Genomic DNA, 21074 nt, shown 5'->3' on the forward strand with positions numbered 1-21074 from the left:
GTGACTGTTTTTCTAAAACCCAAAATACGAATCTCTCTCTTCTGGGTAGTCTCAAGTTTAGTGCAGACTGAATAATTTTCTAGCTTGTTACCAATATAACTTCATTTGAGTTACTGTTAAAAATTTAGGTTCTTCAGCACTGTGCATTTCTGGTATCTACAATACCATCTTGGACTGACATTTCATGATGCTCTGTTCCACAAAATGTTCTTCTGAAGATAGCAAACTTAATGTAATTTCTATCACCATCTTCTGCAAACCCTTACGAGTTCATCAGGCATGTATTCCTTCTTGTTCCTAACATATTCCTCATACAGGGCAGTGTGAGGGATCTTGCTGTGCCTTTCCTTCTGGTGTTCATTAAAAAGGTGCCACTCAGAGCCTTCTGTTCTTTTTGCCTGCTCCATGGAGGGATCACTTGCAGGTGATGTGAAAGCCTGTTCCTTTGAGAGGATGCGAACCAGTGGATGATAAACCCCACCATAATAAATCATCAGAATAGATTCAAGAAATAATTTTTAGGCATTCTTCCAGCAGCATGCCTGACTTGCAGAATTTAAAAGTTTTGATGTCTGTGCTACAGGTACCATAGTTTTCTTGCAAGTAGAATTGCATAGGAATTCCACCATTCTCACTAACATCTGTAGTTTGTTCCTAATTGAAACATCATAGATAAAACTGACCTGTGAGAATGTACAATTTGTGCTTAACTGATATTCAAACTTGGAATGCTATAGGTTTTTTCAGTAAATACACAGGAATAATTGGATACAATTACAGTGTTATGCATAAGCATCAAATCAAAACCAAAGTAGGTCCTCATAGAAACAGTGGTTTCTAACCATATGTTTGTTATGTGTATATTGAATATTTTATCTCTTTAAGTTGCTTGTAGAACACAGAGATAACAAAAAATGAATATTTTCACATGGTGAACTGGTGACTTTTTAACCCCAACCTTGACAGGCACCCATGGGGACTTGCTGGGGTGATATTGCAGAAGGAGTGCGAGTGGAGGTTCCAAACACTGACTGCAGCCTACCTACCAAAGTCTTCTGGATAGCTGGAATTGTAAAATTAGCAGGTAAATGTGTTTTAGTTGAAATTAAAATAATCAAAGAACTGTGTGAAGGGATCTAATAATTTAGTCAGTGATCACCTGGTGAGTGTAATGCTGGCACTGGTCAGGTTGGCAGAGCTGTGTCTGTAGGTTACATGCTGTAGTGTTGTCACTGTTCTACAGTGGCTTCAGTGATGCTTGAGAATGTCTATCCTTGGTTTGTTTTTTTTAATATTGCCTCAGAGTGCAGTAAGAGCAGTGCAGAGCAGATAGACTGTATAAGAGCTGGCAAGAAGCCTCATTATACAAATCACTTGTCTTGCTAAAAAGTTAGAAATTCAAGGTGGCAGATCTAAGATATGAAAAAGCAGATACTGTGCGTAATTAATTTTGTCCTCTTACGTACAACTCCTAAAGGTTTATCATTCAAGAATTTTAATTAAATTGACTTACATGATAATACATGCACATTTATCAAAGTAATCTATTCTGTGCATTAATAGCATCCTGAAATGTGCCATAAAAACAACTTGCTATAAAAAAATTGGACAAGAAATATTAATACATATTTTATAGTCTTGTTTAATTCTTGTGGGTTTTTTTAAATGCTTTCTTTCAGGCTACAATGCTCTGCTGAGATATGAAGGCTTTGAAAATGATTCAAGTCTTGACTTCTGGTGCAACGTTTGTGGGTCTGACATCCACCCAGTTGGTTGGTGTGCAACCAGTGGGAAGCCCTTAGTTCCTCCTCGAAGTATGTAAATAGTGGCCTTACTGACTCATGTCAGAGTCTCTTTATTAGACTGAATTTGCTCATGGTCCAGATATCAAGTATTCTTTTGCCATAACAACTCTTTCAACAGTTATGAATTAATAATTTTGACTTTTGGAAAAATAAGGGCTTGACTGATGCTGAAGTGTTTCTTGGAATAGCCCATCTGATGCGACTCAAAGCTTTTAAGATCAGGGTGGCAGCAGTTGGCTAATCAGTGATGGGAACATACACTGATTTAATTTATACTTTGTTATTAAATTCTTTACCCTGACCCATAAACCTAATTTTGGGTAGCATTCATTCTCTAAAGAGGCTTTTTGTCATTACTGTCATGTAGGTGTTTTAATAGTCATCTGGGATTTCTTCTTCACATATTCCAGACTCTAATATTGTCTCTAATGGACAAAATTAAATATCAGTGGCTTATTTTTTCCCCTTCGTTTGCAACAGCTATCCAACACAAATACACAAACTGGAAAGCTTTTCTAGTGAAACGACTTACTGGTGCCAAAACACTTCCTCCTGACTTTTCTCAGAAGGTAAGGCTGATGCAGTATCAATGATGTTCTGTAAAGAAAATTGCACCAGTGTGAAGAACTGAAATATTTTACAGTGGCACATTACCTTCTCTTGAAGGTGATACAGTAGTTTCTTCCCTTAGATACAGTTTTCCTTGGAATCCCTTCTCCAGTTATGTCCCCACTTGTCAGTATGTATTTGGAAAACTGCTCCAGAAAAAATAGCTTTCTTTAAAAACTAGTTAGTCTATTTTAATTTTAAAATACCCCATTTAAAAAATCCACAGAAAACCCAGAAGTGCTCATGAGTTACCCTATGATATGTAAGAAAAATGAAAAGTGATTTTTCTAATTCAGGAATGATTTTTATCATGCACTATTTCAAGAAACTGAACAGAATATGTTAATATAGCATGGATCTAGAAGGAATGAAGATCATACTTTTACATCTTAGTATTTTTCACCTGCTCTGGACTATGTTTTTTTTCTCTTAGTCATGTCTTCAGGTGTGGCAGCTGCTGTATAGTGTGCTGTAAGTTTACTGACCAATATTGTGAGATGATGTTGCATATAGTTCTTAGTAGAAATATGAGACTTGACTTGTTGTTTTACACTGTATCTAATGTTTAAAAAACAACCAAAAAGCCTTTCTGCAGTTGTTAATTTTTATTTAAAAATTGGCTAAGTTAGAAGCCAAATTAAGTTGTCAAGATCTCAGTCCTTTGGGGGAGGTGGTAATGAAAAGGGCAAATGACAGATACTGATTTTTAAACACAATCAATTTTCACAAAGCAGATTAACATCTATTTCCATTCTCTTCCTTTCTTTTGGAAATACTTTTGTCAATGGCCAGCTTTAATTATGTTGAAGGTTTGTTTTCCATGCCTTATAATGAAGTATTTTAATCCTGTTTTTAAAATGCTGTATTTTGAGTGGATGACAAAACAAGAACAAAAAGTCTTGAGATTTTTCTTGTTAAAATTGTTTCTCAAGGTAACTTCACCCATTGTTAACAACTGAACAAACTTTCATTATGTCAGTGGAAAATTCCTTGAACTTGTGAGGGAATTGTATTTCATCTTAAGGGATGACCTTGAAACAATTGAAGTACTGTAGGATCTATTCTTAGTTTTCTGAAACATTTTGTTACAATGAAGTAGAAGAGGAATAATTTGTGTCATTTCTTCAGGTTGATTCAAGTACTTGAATTAAATTACAAGTGCATCAATACTGTGCTTTAACAGACAGGAGGATATAAAGCAGAGGATATTCTTACAGAATGTGTTGTGTTGCTTCAAGGTGTCTGAGAGTATGCAGTACCCTTTCAAAACTTCCATGAGGGTGGAAGTGGTGGACAAGACGCACCTCTGCCGGACAAGGGTGGCGGTGGTGGAAAGTGTCATTGGGGGCCGCCTGAGGTTGGTGTATGAAGAGAGTGAGGACAAAACTGATGACTTCTGGTGCCATATGTACAGCCCACTCATTCATCATATTGGCTGGTCTCGAAGTATAGGACACAGGTTCAAAAGATCTGGTAAGTTTGGTTTGGGTTAGAGGTGTTTTGTGGGCACTGTTGGCTGGGAGGAGTCTGGCTTAAGCAGTTCTGTTGCTTTGTACAATTAATCAAACTATTTTGAATAATGACATTTTAAAACATGTAATGTGGCCCAGGGGTTTTATCCATTATATTACACTCAGGAATTTCAGTTAAAATTATAATTAACTGTATTATACACCAGTGGAAAAGCCACAATAACCTTGAGGTTGATTTGTAGTATGTTGATATTTAGAAGATTCAATGATAAACAAAGGTCAACAAAATGTAGGCAGAAAAACCTCAAGCATGGTAAACATCACTTTTCATGCTGATACCTGGAATTACAGCCCTGCTCCACAAACTCCTAGTTTCTTCACATCTAACTCCTTTTTTTGTACAACGTGACATGGACAAGTATCCTAGTAGATACAGAATTTCTATTTACTCGCAAGTTTAAGGACTGTCTAATATTTTATATTGCAGTATTTACATGATTTAGAGGGCGTTAGGAGATGGGCAGGGAAAGTGAAGTGACAGCCTAATAGAAGGGACACAATTAAGGCCCATGCTACCTAAAATACAAAAGTAATTGTAATTTGAAATAGTTAAGGTTTCTAAACAAAAAAAAGTCTGGGTTTTTTATTATTTCTCTGTTTCTTGTCAGAAACAGAATTTCTGTAAAGCATTTCACAAGGCTTCCCTTCAGGGAAAGGCCTTCAGTTTTCCTAATGATTCAACTTTCACTGAAACCATTTATAAACAGATAGATATAGATAGATATATTTCAAGTGATTGTGTAATTATATAAAAATATATAGAGAAATGTAATTTTCTGTCATAGCATAGTGCAAAGTAGTTTACCTGCCAATTTTTTGCAAAAGCTTTTATGTAATACTTTCATCAATTTTGCAACATAATCAAACGGTCTTGTAAATACTGGATATTGGGTTTTTTTCCAAAAATTATGTTTGTGTTATAGAGGTAGCTCAGATTGAAGTCAGCAAGGAAAATGGATGGATTATGTCCTCCTGATTTTTGTGGGAGTGTTGCTAGAAACTGTGGGCCTTCCACACCACTGATTGTATGGTACTGGTTAATATATTCAGAAAAACATATTGTTTGCTCTGTGAACAGAACTTCTGAACAATATTATGATACTATTATTATTCCCTGTAGATATTACAAAGAAACAGGATGGACATTTTGATGCACCCCCACACTTATTTATGAAGGTGAGTTCAGTAGCTAGAACACTCTTTGCAGAGTTGATTGAGGACTTTTAGTTCCTGTTGTGTGTAAACCAGACCTGAAACTATTTACATCCTGGCCCAGTACAAGCATTTCTGCTTTTATTACCCAATCTGACCTCCTTGATATAAGCAGAGGTGGTAGAACAGGTATTTCAGTCTGTTGTTTTGGCAGTGTGGGGGTGTGTTTTGTTCCAGGCTCATTAAATTCTTTGTTTCTGCTGCTGTTCTGTGATTCTTCAGGTAAAAGAGGTTGATGCAGCTGGAGAGTGGTTTAAAGAAGGAATGAAGTTGGAAGCTATAGACCCCCTAAACCTTTCAGCAATATGTGTGGCAACTATCAGAAAGGTAAAAAAGCAAATGTGCATTTTTGGGAGGCAGAGAGGAATCCTTTTTCACTAAACTTTATTCGGGCTTGAAACAAAAAGCACGAAACCAAAACCAGTGCAGTTGATTCACACAGTGAATGGGGTATGTCTGTTAATTGTTTATATACAACTGCTATGAAAACATGCTCATGTAAATTTGACTTTAATCTCTGGAAATTCAGCCTTACCTTTACTTAGAATGTATGTGTGAGATGAATTTGCAGGAAAATCTTCTGCTAATTATACCAGTTTTGCAGCTGTTCAAAACCAAACCTCATCTTGCTGACTTGCAGAAGTCTATGAAGATATTTTAAGGCTCTCCTTCTTTCTTAGCTTGATTGAAAGGGAGCCAATCCATGTGAAATCTGCTTTAAAAGAGAAAATGTAAAAGGCAGCTTAGCTGAATTGTTTAACCTTTCCAGTGAGGAGGAGTATGGTTATGGTTTTGAGTAATGGTATACCAAATATCCTTGCAAGATGAAGAATAGACTGAGTTATAAAGCTTTAGAAATAGAGCTGATGTTCACAAGAAAAACAAACTGGAGATCAGAAAAAGGAAATGTTGATCTCGTAACTTTGCAGTTATCAGAGGTACATGTGACAGTGGTATTCACAATCCTGGAGACAGGTATGATTTGGAGGGTTTTTTGTTATAATTGAATGTCCTTCTAAGTGTGCTTCCATTATTATTGAGTTACTTTCACTCTTTTGAAACATGGCATGCTTTCTTTCTAGCCTTCTCACCCAGCTGAAGGTATTTAATGTGGAATTTTGTTTCTCTTTACCAAGGTGTTAGCAGATGGCTATCTTATGATTGGGATTGATGGCTCAGAAGCAGCAGATGGGTCTGATTGGTTTTGTTACCATGCCACTTCCCCTTCTATTTTCCCTGTTGGTTTCTGTGAAATTAACATGATTGAACTAACTCCACCCAGAGGTACAGGTAGCATTCTGACACCTTTTATTGTGAATATTGCTCAGTGATATTGTATGTGCCATATGCTTTGTTTCTTAACTCAGCCTACAAAATTCAGGTCACTTTTTAGAACTTCCTTAAGTCTGAAACAAATACAACAGCTTTACTTTGAAGTGATCTGAACCAGAGGTAGCCAACTCTTCATTTAGAAAAAGTTTGATTATTGGCTGAAATAATTTGCATTTGCTGTCAGAAATTCAGGATTCCACTAAGTCAGTGGGAAGTGTAGGAATCACTAAAAAGGCTATTCCAAAAGTGTAACTGGTTGAGAAGTCCTAGCCACCAAAACAATTAATGAACATTGTAAAGAATCTTACGCTAATTCACAATACCAGTCAATTTTTGGAAGGCTATACATAAACTTGAGTTTTAGGGATGTACACTGAATAAACCCCTCTGTGAGGAAAAGCTCTCTGTCCACAAGCACATGTGCCTACAGAAGACTTTGCCTCCCTTTTCCCATTTTTTGCCTTGGTCTGGCACTTTTTAAGAGGATTATAGCTGTATAACAGCAGATGACGATAATTTTCTATGGTTTTTTCCCTCCATTCTCATTCTTGCAGGCTTCTACTTGTATTTAATGAATTATTTCTCTAGGTAATAACTACAGTGTAATGCAGCATGCAGAAAGTAATTTCATATCATTTTTGTTGTACAGTAACAACTCTGTCTCCTTAGAGTGTGTGGAAAGTGCAGTTATACAGATATAGTTTTATTTTTCAGTCAGCTCATTTAGTGAATTTATTGCCTAGAAATTCATGGGCACAAGCATCCCTCAAAAATCTGAGGTGCAGAGACTCTTGCAATAGAGATACTTTTATAAGAGGAAATGCTTGTATATCAATACATATCAATCATTTTAGAAACACATATGTGAAACTGATGAGACAGAATAGGAGAAAAACCTGCCTTTGGTGATGAGACTTTACCTCTTCACTCTTCAAACACTGCTTTCAGAATGTGGGTTTTGTTGTTAGCACATTTATGATAATCAGTGTTTTTCTTGTATCACGGCAACCTAATTCTTTACCTCCATGTACATTTTCCCTTTTACTGCAGTTTTTCTTAAGTCCTGTGTCATCAGTGAGAGGTGATTAGAAGTCACACATGCAATAGTCTAATAGTCATTTGGAAGAGGAATTACCAGCAGTAAAATACAGAGCATAATGCACATTAGCATTTTTAATAGGATCAAAGTGATCAAAGCTCCTTAACTCTAATGAGGAGGGTATTCTGCTTTCCAAATTACAGGCTGGAAAATGGACAGTTTCTTAATTCTGCCTGGTCTGACAAGGCCCACGTGCACATTTCTTGTGTGTGATGAACTTGAGTACAAATATCTTGGTGTAGCAGAGGAATGTTACATTGAGAAGAAAAGCATTAATATGCAGAACTGATACAGTATTGCCCTTACTAATTAACTCTCCAGCTGCATCTGTTCATGGAGATATTCCATAGCCAGTATGAGCACTCTTATCCACATTGCATTTAGCACTGTGGAAACTTCAGTTGCTGTGAAATCACTGGACTTTGCAAAGCTCATTCCTCCCAAACATCTTCATCCCAAGCTGAAATCAGTAGAAGATGAAGGCTTAGGCACTTTGAGGGATGGGATTGAATTTTGGGCTGTGAGTACTGGGTGTGGCAGCCCTGAGCTGCAGCCCTCTGCCCCCACAGAGGTGAGATCCAGCCCTGTGCTGTAGCTCCCATGCCATGCCCACTGCGCTGCAGATTTTCAGCATGTCCATCACTGCACACTGCTGCAGAGAAACCCTCCAAGCTGTTGTTGCTCCAGCTAGAATTAAAAAATTATTAGTTTAAGCAGTTGTTGAAGTTGCCCAATGGAAAAGATATTCCTGTGTTTTATGCATATTCAGTAGCAGATACATATATTTTTGAGAGATTGTTTTCTTCCCTTTATAATAGCTGTTAGAAAATCCTCTTATTTTCCATATTACTGCTATTTTTACCCTTATTAAACTTTTAAAATGTCCATGTTTATCCTTACCATTCTGTTCCTGACAATTCAAGTGTTTCAATAGTGAAGCTATTTCCCCACATGGAAGAAACTGGATGTGCTTAATTCCATTATCTGTTCTGGGTCATTTGTGTAGGGCATTTGTAGAGATCAAGAATCTGCGTGGACAAAAAACTTTAAGTTTAAATGATTAATCTTAAATGATACCTTTTATGCTACCCAGTGCTTCATTCTTCCTGTTTGTTGCAAATGGGCAATGTCCAGGTGACTGTCCCTTAGACCAAAGCTCACAGAGTGGAAGTTTCTGTTATTAATGTTTGACTTCTTTGTTGTTTTTTTAGCTGTAACACACTCCCAATGTGCAATTTTTTGCTGTTTTTCTTACACCTGAAGTTTGCAGTTGGTGTATGAAAATGTTGTTTAAAATTCACAGGTTATGCAAAACTCCCTTTTAAGTGGTTTGACTACCTCAGGGAAACTGACTCAATAGCAGCACCAGTGAAGCTCTTCAATAAGGTAATAAAAATTGTACATGTTTGTACCGGAGTTAGTATTTTCTTTCTATTTCTGCATAGTGCATGGGATGGACCCATTTCATTAAATACAGTTTTGAAAAACTGAGACTAGAGATAAGAACCATTTGAGTAAACCAAAGTTGGTATCTCTGAAATGTTAGACAGATGCAGAGGTGCAGGAAACTTCATGAGTGATACTTAGTTTTTTTCTATATTAAGTTGATTGAAGCTCCTGTTTCAGCGCTGTGTTTAAGCTATCTTAATGAACATGTCTTAATGAACACGTTTACTGATGTTTGCCTTGTTTGCTTCCCCAGGAAGTTCCAAATCATGGGTTTCATGTTGGCATGAAACTGGAGGCTGTAGATCTGATGGAGCCCCGTCTGGTGTGTGTGGCCACAGTGACACGCATTATCCACCGGCTTCTGAGGATACACTTTGATGGGTGGGAAGATGAATATGATCAGTGGGTGGATTGTGAGTCCCCAGACCTGTATCCCGTGGGATGGTGTCAGCTGACTGGGTACCAGCTGCAGCCTCCAGCACCGCAGTGTGAGTCCTGCTTTGTCAATAGTAGAGATGAATTTCGTGGGGGCTCATTCTCCTAACCTTTTCCAGTTAGCTCCCCAGGCATAACAAAAATAGAACAAATCCTTGCTAATGCCTGAAAGTGCTAATTCACAGTTCTAATCTCTCCCACTTTGATTTTTAAAGTACTTCTGAGGTTTTTTTTACTATTTTTCAATGCCAGAAGATGCTGATTTGATGCAGGGAAAAAGCCTCTTACTTGTCAGTTCTGGAGGAGATCGCTGAGAATTTATATTGCTTTAAGACTGCCAGTGTATCTGTTTCACCTCCTGAATTTTGTAGAACTCAGCCTGTGCAGAAGCTGTATCTAATTTATTACATCACAACTTGTCCTGTCAGATCAAGTGATAATAACTGCTAACTGGGTCTCAAGAGCTGTTGTTTAATGAGAGGGTAATGAGAGAGTTCATGTTAAGTAGTTTAGTGCAAGTTGTTTTTCCACAATAAATTTCTGTCTTTGTTCTGTCACTAAGGAAAAATTCTGTAACTGTGTAGCAGTTTTGATGCATTCTGAAGTGTTTATTTTTTTAAATAATAAGCAGAAATTTTGAATTCTTCTTTTTTTGCAGCATCAAGAGATAGCCAGTCAAGTTCATCCAAACAGAAGAAAAAAGCTAAATCGCAACAGTACAAAGGACATAAGAAAAGTGGGTGACAAAGCAGTGTTTGCACCTTTCCTGTTGTTTTAAAGTTTGTGGTCTCTGCCTAAGTCCCTGCTCTATTTGGAAATGTTTGTGTCTAAACAGGTGTTATGCTTAAAGGTGCAGTATGCCATAAAAGGAGCTTTTTCATTGAGAATAACCATTTTTTATAACTTGTGATAGGGCAGCTGTTGCTCATAATAATAATCTATGAATTGTAGATGGACAATGGTTAAAATATTTTTGTATTCTGACATAATTTCAGTTAAATAATATATTGCCTGTGTAGTTGTACTGCCTTGTACAAAATACTCAGGTATCAACACAGTTTTCCCTCTGCTCTCTGTAACACAGGTGGAGGAATAAGAACCAAGTTACTGGGATCAGAAAGAATGAGGTGTAGAAAATTTGAATCATCATCTAACTGGCCCCTCTTTAAGACAAAAAAGCCACTTATTTGCCAAATTTTTTGCCTTAGGCATCTGTAATTAGGCTTTTACATTATTACTTTCAGAAACAAGCAGCCCTGCTGTATGTGGCTGTTCTTGTCACAGTAAAACACACTACGGACATTATTAAGAATCTGAAGTGTTCAGGTTCTTTGCACAGTAGTTGATTCCCTTGGAATCAAATTGTCAAAATATCAAATTAGCTTGATTAATTTAGACTTGTTTCCAGAGTGTTTTGTTGTTGTGTAGAACTAATGTGAGGAATTAAAGCCTTGCCTTCCTGGTAAATTTGTGAATGGATCTATTAAAGCCAATTGGAACCTTCTTCCCCAGTCATTGAGAATACAACCTTTGCTGTGTTGATCTTTGGGCATGAAAAAAGTTGGCTGGTGAGTTTCACAGATAAACCAGGTGTCTGGGAAGTTCTTAGAACCTCTTGCTAAGTGCCTCAAACATTGCACTGGTTTTTCTTTTTGCTATTGGAGGAAATAAACAGTAAAACAAACAGTAAAATCCAGATCCTTTTCAGAAACTTGCAGCAGTATTTTTTAAAATAGAATTCAGGTACTAGAAAACTCCTCATTTGAGAATATCCAGGGAATGTGAGTGCTGTTGCCTTAAGCTAGGGAAATATGGCCCTATGGTTAATTACCTTTGTGTAGGACCTGTTTTTGGATAATTCTGCACTGTCTGAGCAGATTTTGTTTTTAAAGCTGTGCTAGACCATTGTACTCCTTGCCTTATCCCTTTCCTAATACCTCTGCTAGTTTCTTGCTACCCCTCTTACAGTTAGTGTGACCTGAAGCTGGAAGATTGATTCCTCTTACTTAGTGCCATAGGAAGCTTTAGTCTAGCTTTAGAAAACTTAGTCTAGGGAAATTTCTCACTAACCTGAGGTAAATGTTGGCTGTGGAAGCAAGGAAAACTTCTGACTGTGTTCTGGGCTGTTTGCTCAATACTAAGAAATCCTCTTGATCACCAGAAGATGAGAGAACAAGGTCATGAAGAGTTAGAGCTGGTTGCCTCCCTCCTACATGGGTTTTTTCTAAGTAGGTTATGGCAGTGGAAGTGCTGAGTCACAGGAACACAGGAAATAGCACTAAAAATGTCTTCTGAAGCTTTTTCTTGTTCAGCACTTGTAAATGAAATAGAAGGTTATTTTGTAAAGGATTTCAGTCACAAAACCATATAATGCAGCAGTGATGTTTTTATGGTACCATGTAAAGTCACCACAGATGATTGATGAGAAATTCTGTGTATGTTGTAAATTAGATTAGTTTTAGCAGGGCAGGGTTATTTCCACACATTTTTCTCAAGTGTTCACAACACAGCCCAGGATGTCGTTGAGTCATTCTGCTGTGTGTAATGATGCAGATTTCTGCTGCAGTGTCCCCTCCTTCCTGGGAGCACTGGGAGTGCACATATTCTTTGGGAAGCAGAACTGATGGCATCGTAAACACTTTGGGAATGCTGCTGGGGATATGTGAGAATCTCCCCCAATTCCCTTTCCAGTAGTGTTTGTTTCAGTGAGTGGGGTTTTGTACTGTGTGCTTGCTGCTCAGATGGCTGTGCAGGTGAATTCTTGAAGGGTAACTTGCCAGCATGCCTGGACAATTAATTAATCATGAAGGACGCAATATCTGCTGGTATTGTCTGCTTCCTCTTGGGTATATGTATCAGAATAAGGTTACTGAAATCATAATCTGACCTCCATATTTTCAAGGCTGGGATTCTGTAGACACCATTCTGCCTCATTAATCTCTCTAAAAGGCTCATCCTGAAGTTGTCTTATAAGAAGAATATTTGAGCATATACCTTTAGCATATGCATAATCAGTTACCTTTTCAGGACTGAGCTTTTGTTTGTCTGTCCGACAGTGCTGATAGGACTGAAGCATCAGCAGCCACAGTTTTGATGTAGCTGAAGACACTGATTTGTGTTACAGATCTTGTACCCTCAATACCACAGAGAACATGCCTTGGGCACAGAATGGGAGCATCTTAGTGGTAAAGGAGAAACATGGTACTTTGTATGGGAAATGTTTTAATAACATTTTTTCATTAATGCAGTGTTTAATAATTCGAGGGCATTTTAGAAGTTTTTTTCTACACGCTGAAATGGTTATTTCTGTTACAGTACGGCACTGTAAAAATGGGGAATACCATTCTAAGGGAATTAAGAGTATGTATTTTTAGAGGTGCTAAACTTTGTCTGGAGAGAATTATTTCCCCAGAAGCATCCTTCTGTCTCTTAGGCACACACACTGAAACAACTGCAGCCTCACAGAGCCAAGATGTCTTGGGTGTCCAGGCAGAGGAATGTGTGTCTGTGCAGTGTAGCTGCAGCAGAAGTAATTCACAGCACTTTTATTTCATTGATAGAGCATGAAATAAGTAGGTCATGGTATTAAGCAAGGGCCTTGAAACCCTACCAGCACCCTCTAGAATTCAGGGACTACAATGTGGTTGTTGAGAACAATTTTCCCAGTAATAACTGAATAGTGCCATTGTATGTGCCCTGGTTTTCCAGAATGGGTGAATATCAACCAGAGCCATTTCTCAGTGAACAGAGTTGCCTGATGCACTTTAACTCGAGCGTTTATTTTAGTTTGACTTGATGTTTAGAGAGGAAGATACCAGTTGGGAAGAAACCTGTCAGTTTGTCCAGCCCACCCATGGCAGGTGAGGTGCGGAGGAGCTTCTCTGGGGATGACGAGTTGGTTCCTCCTCCATACCGAGCCCTTCCAGCACAGACAGCCCCCGAGGCCTTCCAGCCTCCCAGGAATAGCCAGGAGTTCAGTCCCAGCCTCCAAACAGGTAACTGGTCACAGCAGTGCGTCACTGCAGAGTGGGGAGCTATGGTCCAGGGTGTCATGTGCTGACTCATCCAATCTTTCTTTTTTCCTTTTTTTTTTTTTTTTTTGCTTTGAATTTTAGTTGTTTTGGTTTTTTTTCTGTTAGAGAGCTTTTCATTCTCGCTGATGCACCACGTCACTGAATTAATCATAGCAGAGGGTTGCAGCTGCTTTAGAACTTCAGAGGAGGGAGGCTTTGGTGTGGGTTACTGTGAATCCCAGAGGGGCTCTGCAGAGTGTTAAAATACAAAAATGCACTCTGGTAACGTGGATCTGGGAATATTGGATGTAAGTAGGTCATTAGTGTGGATTATCCTTTGCAGAGAAAATAACGATACGCGATAAATAAACATTTTTGTCTTTGTATTGGAAAAAAGCAGTTATCTGGGAAAAATATCTTTGGAATGTGTTATTTGAAATTTTGTGGATTACTAAGAAAATATATTTGAAACAGTGTAGTTGTGCATCTGTATGGCTGAGCAGAGAGAAACTCTTAAAAATTAATCAGTAGTATTAAGGAAGGCGATTAAAATTTTGAACTTATTTAAGTATAGTTTGCATAATGTAAGCAATCTTCAATTATACAAGTTCACTTCAAGGATCTGGTAGTTTTTTCTATTCCTTTCTCCTAATATCTGTGGCAACATAATGCAGCAAATTATTGCTAACAAATATGTTGTGGCAATAAGCTGTCAGACGGGCTGGATGATGCTCTCCCTGCAGGACAGTTGCCAGGTTGATAGATTTAGCTTCAGATTTGCTTGATTACTCCCTTAAGCTTGCCTTAGTCTGCACTTAAGCTTGCCCTGTCAGCACTCTCTGCTGACTCTGGAATACATCCAGAACAGTTTCTCTTGTCCATGTGTTATCCATTAACAGACTGGGGGAGAAAGAACCCACATGCCACCTTTAGACCCTGAGGAAAACCTTTACTCTCTTCTGCACACCTCTTAACACTTCTCAAGGACCCCTTTAGTGTCACTTCATGTTGCTACTGGTGTGTACATGCTGTGTTTAACAGAGCCTTTGATGCCAAAGGGAAGCCTTGCTTAGGGGAGAGTGTTCTGGAGCATCTATTTCTGCCCAGTTGTTCTTCTCTTATTCCAAATCTACACCTGCATTGCATTTCTATAGTGCAAAGACATACACAGTCTGAATTTCTGTGTCATTAGATCTCACAGTTCCTATGAAACACCTGTGTTCCTTGGTTTCTGATACTCAATGCTTTCTGTGATCAGTTGAGGGGAACTTTTCAACCCTGAGTTTTGGTAAGGCTGGACAAAATTCATTTTGTTTGTGGTGTAGCCATGTCATTGTCCAAAGGTGTTTGTGTTTATATTGAAACCAGCAAGACCACACCTTTTCAGTCTCTAGGAAGGAGGCATAACCTTGATACCATCTAATCGGTTTAGAACACGCTTGAGATTGGCCAGAACTCATTAATTACATACGTATTCCTCAGCATCATTCATTGCCTGATGTTGCAGTAGCTGTAGGACAGATGCAGGGGATGTTTGCAGGGCTTTGAATGGAGTTAGTGTAAGGTTAGTAACAAAGCAGCATCTGCTCTGAAATGTGCTGTCCGTGGGAGATCTCAGTAAGGTTCAAACCCAATTCTTTCCCTGTTTGTATTGTCATGAGGACAGGAGAAAGGTTCAGCACTTCTTCACCTTGCTAGAGAGCAAAACCACTCCATACAAACAAGTTCCTGATGCTGCTTTAGGGTGCATGAGTACTTCACATCTTTCAGTAATCTGAAATGATCTCTTTAAGCACTGAAATTCACCTGTTGGACTGTTTCACTTTTAAAAAGAACCTACAGCCAACCTGGCAGAGGAGGAGATTGTTCCCAGAGATTCTCCCAACTCTGGAGCATATTGCTCCATTCATATTGGTTTTGAGAGGTTTGAATGTCATAGCACCAGACACAGTCTGTGTCCTGGCAAATCACTGAGACAATGTAGAAAGGGAGTACCTGGCTCATCTGCATCCCTTTTCCTTTAGTTGGATGACTTCCACTAGCTTTCCTTTTTCTTCTTTCAAGTAATTCAGTGTGTAGCTGTAACTAAGCTTTTCTGATGGAGGATTGTAGTTAAAAGCTGTATAATAGAAACAAACTAAATGTCAGGACTTTGGTTTAAATGAGCCAAAGACAATCCAAATCATGGCAACTGCTGTTACTCCTGTACCTGCAGGAGCTTCCTGCTGGGGGGAGAGAAGGGAAACAATGTGCATGGTGGGTTGGTTTGTATCCCTGACCTCTGTGTAGCCTTTGCTTAAGGTATTGCAGCATAGCCAAGTAGCCAATTGTGCGTCTTAGCATTTAGACAGCACTTTGTTGTACCCCAAAGATCAGGAATCTTGGTCAGAGATGGGCATGATGCAGGGAAAAGTACTTGAGAGAAAAAAATAAGGAAGGGATTGTGGGCTGTGTAGATGGGAGGGAGAATCTACTAAAGATGAGGAGAGCTTGCATTATGCTGCAACTTTTGACATCTTCTACTATCTTAATTTTCAAATTTTATTTTTATTTAGCTCAAGAACTTGTTTCAACATAGAAGATGACATAGAATATTTGTAAAAGAATAATCAAACAGCTTGTAAGTTACTGAAGGGCTATCAGTAGCAGCAGGTTATGGGTTGGGGTTTTTTTCTTTCACTGCATATTCCTGCATTTCAAGACACATTGACAATGTATATAAACTTTATACTCAATAATTATAAACTTTGATACTTTTCTCATTCATTTGGTCATAGAGAATCATTTATTTTTGTATAATCAACCCTTTAATGTGGGTACTGCACCTTTAATGAATGCTTACATGTTTTGTTTTCAGTGTTCTTTTCATTGTGCTCATATTTTGATAATCATCTCTATTCATTAATGAAACAGGAAAAGTAATTGTGACATTATTGCTATTCATAACATCTTTGTCTTAGATCTCATTTCTATTTAATTTTGACAAAAGAAGAGAGAAGATTGAAACTACAAAAAATGTTTTGCTTGAATGAAACTGTCTGGGAACTTAAAATTTTAATGATGAATTGAGAAATCTTTGTCAATAATTTTGTTGTCTCACACAGACTGTTTGCAGTAACTGGGCTAAGTAATTTGAATTATAGGTTAACTGTTGGCCATTTCCAATCTCATTTTTACTTGCATAAAGACTAAATAGGAAGCAAAGTGGTTTAAAAGTTTAAGTGGTTTAAAATACTCAGATCTTGAGAAAACCTTGTAGAGAATATATTATTGTAAGTAATTTGAAGTCTGTTAATATTGGAGCATAACTGGAGGTTCCATCTGCACTCACAAAGTGTCTGCTCTCTGTGGGATCCTGAGTGTTATAGTCTGCATTTTAGCAATGCTTTAAGAAAATGGGGAATCTGGGGTGTGCTCCCAATAGCAATATTATTAAGTAAATTGAAGGAAAAGTTGCACTTTAAATTGTATAGATGTTTAACATGAATTTTTGATTTGTAGTGACTTCATTGCAGCTGAAGGAGGAGTTGCTGGATGGAGAGGAGTACAGCTTCCTGCAGGGAGCATCTGACCAGGAGAGCAACGGCTCCGCCAGCTACTACATCAAACAGGAGCCCTGAGGCAGCTCCCAGGAGTGTGGGGCACAGCATTGGTGATAGGAAAAGAACCTTTCTCCAAGACTGACTGATTCTGTTCCCACTTGGATGGTGCAGTTCGGGTGACTGTGCCTGGGGCACTTTGCTAACTGTAGGTGAATTAGACTCAGTTCAGAATTTTTTGGAAGGGCGGGGAAACTATTTTAGTGAAAAAGATTTTTCAATTTATTAAAAACAAAAAAAATGGACACTTTTGTGTTGTATTTGAAGCTTTTGAAAGAATTTTGTAATATTTTCAAGTTCAGATTTATTGTGCATTGTTAACAAGAACTGAAATTCTAATTTTTTGGTAAGATTAAAGTTTAATTAGCATGGTTGTGGGAAGCAGTTGGAGGAAGATATAGTTGCAAATACAAATGAACTGTCATAACAAATGAACCTTTTTGGTACAAGTTGGGAGACTTTTAGACTCTTGTGAACTGCACTGGTCACGCCTCTGTTTTTTTAATTGTGAAAATAAGGCTTTTAAGCCCTGATTTAGAGGCATAAATTGTATGTGGAAGATAGTGCTGTAAAGCTCTACTCAGTGAGTAGGCCCAAGTGCAACGGAGCGGAGCCATCGCCTGAGGAAGATTTTAACTTTTCAAGGTGTTTTTATTTAGTTTAAAATACCTTTTTCTATATAAAATTTTGGGTTTTAATGTTCCTTAGGGTCTGATTCAGTGCCCATTAATATCAGTAGCCTTGTCTCCATCGACTGCAGTGGGCATTGGATTGGATCTAGAAAGCCCTTGTCTGTACATGAATGTCTGTAGTCTTGGAATGCTTCAGCAGATGTTTACAGAGCCCTATGCCAAACTGGAACTTCAGAAAATTCCCTCATTGGAAGATTAGTTTTAGCTCTGAATTTTGACTGAAGAAGCAGCTTAGATGGACAGTCACTAAGGACTCCCTTGGTTATTGGGAAGGAACTTGTGAGTATTCTTGTGATTTTTTTTCTTTCTTTTTAAATTTTTTTCCATTCAGGAAGCCCTAAATGTTTCCTTACCATCTTAAATATTTATCTGTGACCATTCAGAACTGATGTGCCACGTGGTTTCAGGTGAGCTGAAAGGAGCCCTACACTGTGGATTAAAAATTAGTTCAGTCCTGCATAGCCTGCAATATTCATGTCTTGCTGCAATAGTGTAACATAGGAGTTGTGACTTGAGAACAGTATAAAAATTACATGGTTTTAGTCTATAATTCATAAACTGGATTTGCCTATTGCCTGGAATTCTTGTCTCATGTCAAGTATCCCATTAGCCCCACCTGGTCAACTTCTAGAATTTTACAAGGCAAAAGTCACATAAAAGGGTGAAAATGACAACCACTTAAACACAAAATTTTTGCAGGAGCTCTTAGTAATTTGGATTTTATCTTTCCATATTTTTAACCTTTGTACATTTTTGTAAATGGAGTTGATGAGTGAGGTGGTTGATCAGCCCTGCAGAGCTGTGACTGGAAAAATGTGCATCAAGAGCTTTAGCTTTTACCAGTAAGGTTCATTAACTAAACTCTCAGGAATTATCTCATAAGTTCTGCAAGTGCTTCTGGGTCTTCACAGGTCCCCTTCAGAGCAGTACAATGACTCTTGACCATAAATTAGGGCTTAAAAAAAAAATTGATCAAAAATTATTAACATCTGTATTCCTACAGCCTAAGAAATGCTTTAAGGATATCAACCCACACAGCCCCAGGAGACCATTTTTGTATATTGTTGTTTGAGCTTAAAAAAAAAAGTGCATAGAAAGTTGAAAACCAGCAATTTGATTATTTTCTAAAAAATTGCTCTAACTTTGGGTACATAGTATTGGTGATATGCACAGGTTTACCTCATTCTATGCAAGAGGGGTTAATTATGTAAAGTTTTGTATTTACTACTGGAAGTAAAACATGTCCTGTATAGTGTAGGAATGTCTGGAATCCTTTTCTCCCTTACTGGTAACATTTCTTAAATAACGACCCATTTTTAACAACAGCTTCTTCTATTGACAGAATCTGTTAATCAGATTACAGGAATCTGTAACTTCAGGTGGTAAAGACATTTTAGCTCTCTATAACAGCCATGAAAAGGACTTTGTTGGACCTGGTAGACTTCAAATACCTTATCTCAGATTCTGACCCACCCATGAAGTTTATTTTGAACAGCCTAGATTGGAGAAGTAGGATTAGAGACCATTGTAGTGACACTTTGAGCCTTGAGTGTTTGTTTTCCTATGTTCTCAATTTAACCTGCTGTAAAATCCAGCTCTGCAAGCATTGATTTGGTTTGGTAAGTATAGTACTATTGATTTATTTATTTTTTTTTAATGCAACAACTTGCAGGTTGTCCCAGTCAGCTGGAACAAGGTTCTCACAATCTTGCTTTCTTCTCTCATCAGCAGCTTCTGACTTGAGTAGAAAAACTGTTGCATTAATTAGTGTTTCCTAAGGTAGAAGGTCGGGCTAGTTAATGAGTGAGGTGCATTGCCAGGTCACTAAACTTGGGCTCCTGAGTATTGCCCAGGCTCATCCCTGATTTCAGAGTTGGTCTTCAAATGTCAAGAGGGAAAATTAGTCCTTAACACACTTCCTGTGCTGGAAAATGTAAGAATCTGTTCTGTCAGTTGTTATAGTATTCTTTTATTCATCAAACACTAAAGTCTTGTGAGGTGATGTATGTTCTCGGGTACCCGTGTGACTTCAGCAGTTGGTGAAATGTCTTTTGTGTCTCTGAGTTCATAATATGCCTCAGTTGTGTAATTGTCGAGTACAGTGACATCTGTGCTAAGCAAACCATGGAAGGAGCTGCTGGAAGTCACTTGCTGAGGAGAAGCTCAGGAAAACCTGAGCAAGGTGCTACCAGGGATGTGATCTCCAGAGAGCCTGTGGCGTGTCCCTGTGGCAGCTCCCTGGCTTTGCAAAGCATTCCCGTGGCTCTGGGATGTTTCTCTTGGCTTCAAGCTGTGGTACCTGGCTGAGAGAGCAGCAGATGTTGGACACCTGAAACCTTCAATGGGGTCGGACTAATTCTGGCATTTGGCACAGCAGGTTTTTCTGACCATGAGGCAGCCCAAGCCCTGTCCCTGCCTTGGCTGCTGCCCCTTTCCTTGCTCCAAATCTCTGCTGATCTTTGATTGTTACGTTATTTTCAGTAGAACTCTAACCTGTTCCTTGCTACGTCTGAGGAAAGCTACAGCAGTTATTGATTCCTTGTTCTACGGATACTAACACGGGTTTCAGTGTTTGTTTTGGTTTTTTATTGTTGTTTTCTGTGATGTGAATACCCTCCCTCAATCTTTGTACGATGGTGCTAATATATTTGGTAACAATCCTTTATTGGGAAGGGATTTTAAAAAACTGTGATTTCAGCTGAATTTTTCTTCCTTTTGATTTTTTTTCATATTTAAAATGAAAAGTCACAGCCATTTATACAAAAAAAGGCATCAGCTTTGGCCCCCGGGAAAATGTTGGGGCGGGAATCAAGATTAAACAAATGGGGTTTTTACATAATTTCTGTATGTATTTGATATATAGATCAATATCTGTACAAATTTATCTTTTATTTTCTTGGTAATTTGTGTGGTCAGTGAGAAAGTATTTAAAGCTTTCTCATGCAATGTACATAACTCAGTGAAAAAATGCTTTTGGAGAAATTAATGTTACTTTCATTTTTACGAGACTGCAGATTTTCAGCATGGATGTGAAAAGCATTAAAATTATAACTTTGTGTACAAGATGAAAATAATTCACTAAATTTGCCTTTTTTACACAAAATAAAAATTATAAAAAGTCTTTTTCTGAGTAGGGATTGTTTTCTTTAAAAGACACTCTTAGCCCTAAATGCATTTCAGCTTATTTCTCTCAAGATAATGCACATTAATACCCACAATCTATAAAACCATGAGTATTTTAAGTAACTGGGTATATTGGTCTGACAGCAAATCGTGTGAGGCCCTGAGCACAAGGTA

The 21074-nt window shown here is 38.1% G+C and overlaps 1 protein-coding gene across 8 annotated transcripts in view; it reads left to right on the forward strand.

Moving 5' to 3' along the window:
- Positions 1 to 20898, forward strand: part of MBTD1 (mbt domain containing 1) — a 34638-nt gene extending 13740 nt beyond the window's left edge. For 5 of the 8 annotated variants that reach the window (XM_017726781.1, XM_017726782.1, XM_017726784.1 and 2 more), the window contains 11 exons: positions 967 to 1084; positions 1680 to 1814; positions 2286 to 2374; positions 3653 to 3887; positions 5067 to 5122; positions 5381 to 5485; positions 6295 to 6448; positions 8893 to 8975; positions 9292 to 9526; positions 10132 to 10209; positions 16988 to 20898. In XM_017726781.1, the coding sequence (XP_017582270.1) occupies positions 967 to 1084; positions 1680 to 1814; positions 2286 to 2374; positions 3653 to 3887; positions 5067 to 5122; positions 5381 to 5485; positions 6295 to 6448; positions 8893 to 8975; positions 9292 to 9526; positions 10132 to 10209; positions 16988 to 17106 (1407 nt within the window). In that variant the 3' untranslated portion in view covers positions 17107 to 20898. The remainder of the gene's footprint in view (positions 1 to 966; positions 1085 to 1679; positions 1815 to 2285; positions 2375 to 3652; positions 3888 to 5066; positions 5123 to 5380; positions 5486 to 6294; positions 6449 to 8892; positions 8976 to 9291; positions 9527 to 10131; positions 10210 to 16987) is intronic. The other 3 variants (XM_017726783.1, XM_017726785.1, XM_017726786.1) reach the window with 1 other exon arrangement.
- Positions 20899 to 21074: the final 176 nt, after the last annotated feature.

This window comes from Corvus brachyrhynchos, unplaced genomic scaffold (assembly GCF_000691975.1).
Source record: "Corvus brachyrhynchos isolate BGI_N302 unplaced genomic scaffold, ASM69197v1 scaffold522, whole genome shotgun sequence".
Lineage (NCBI taxonomy): Eukaryota > Metazoa > Chordata > Aves > Passeriformes > Corvidae > Corvus > Corvus brachyrhynchos.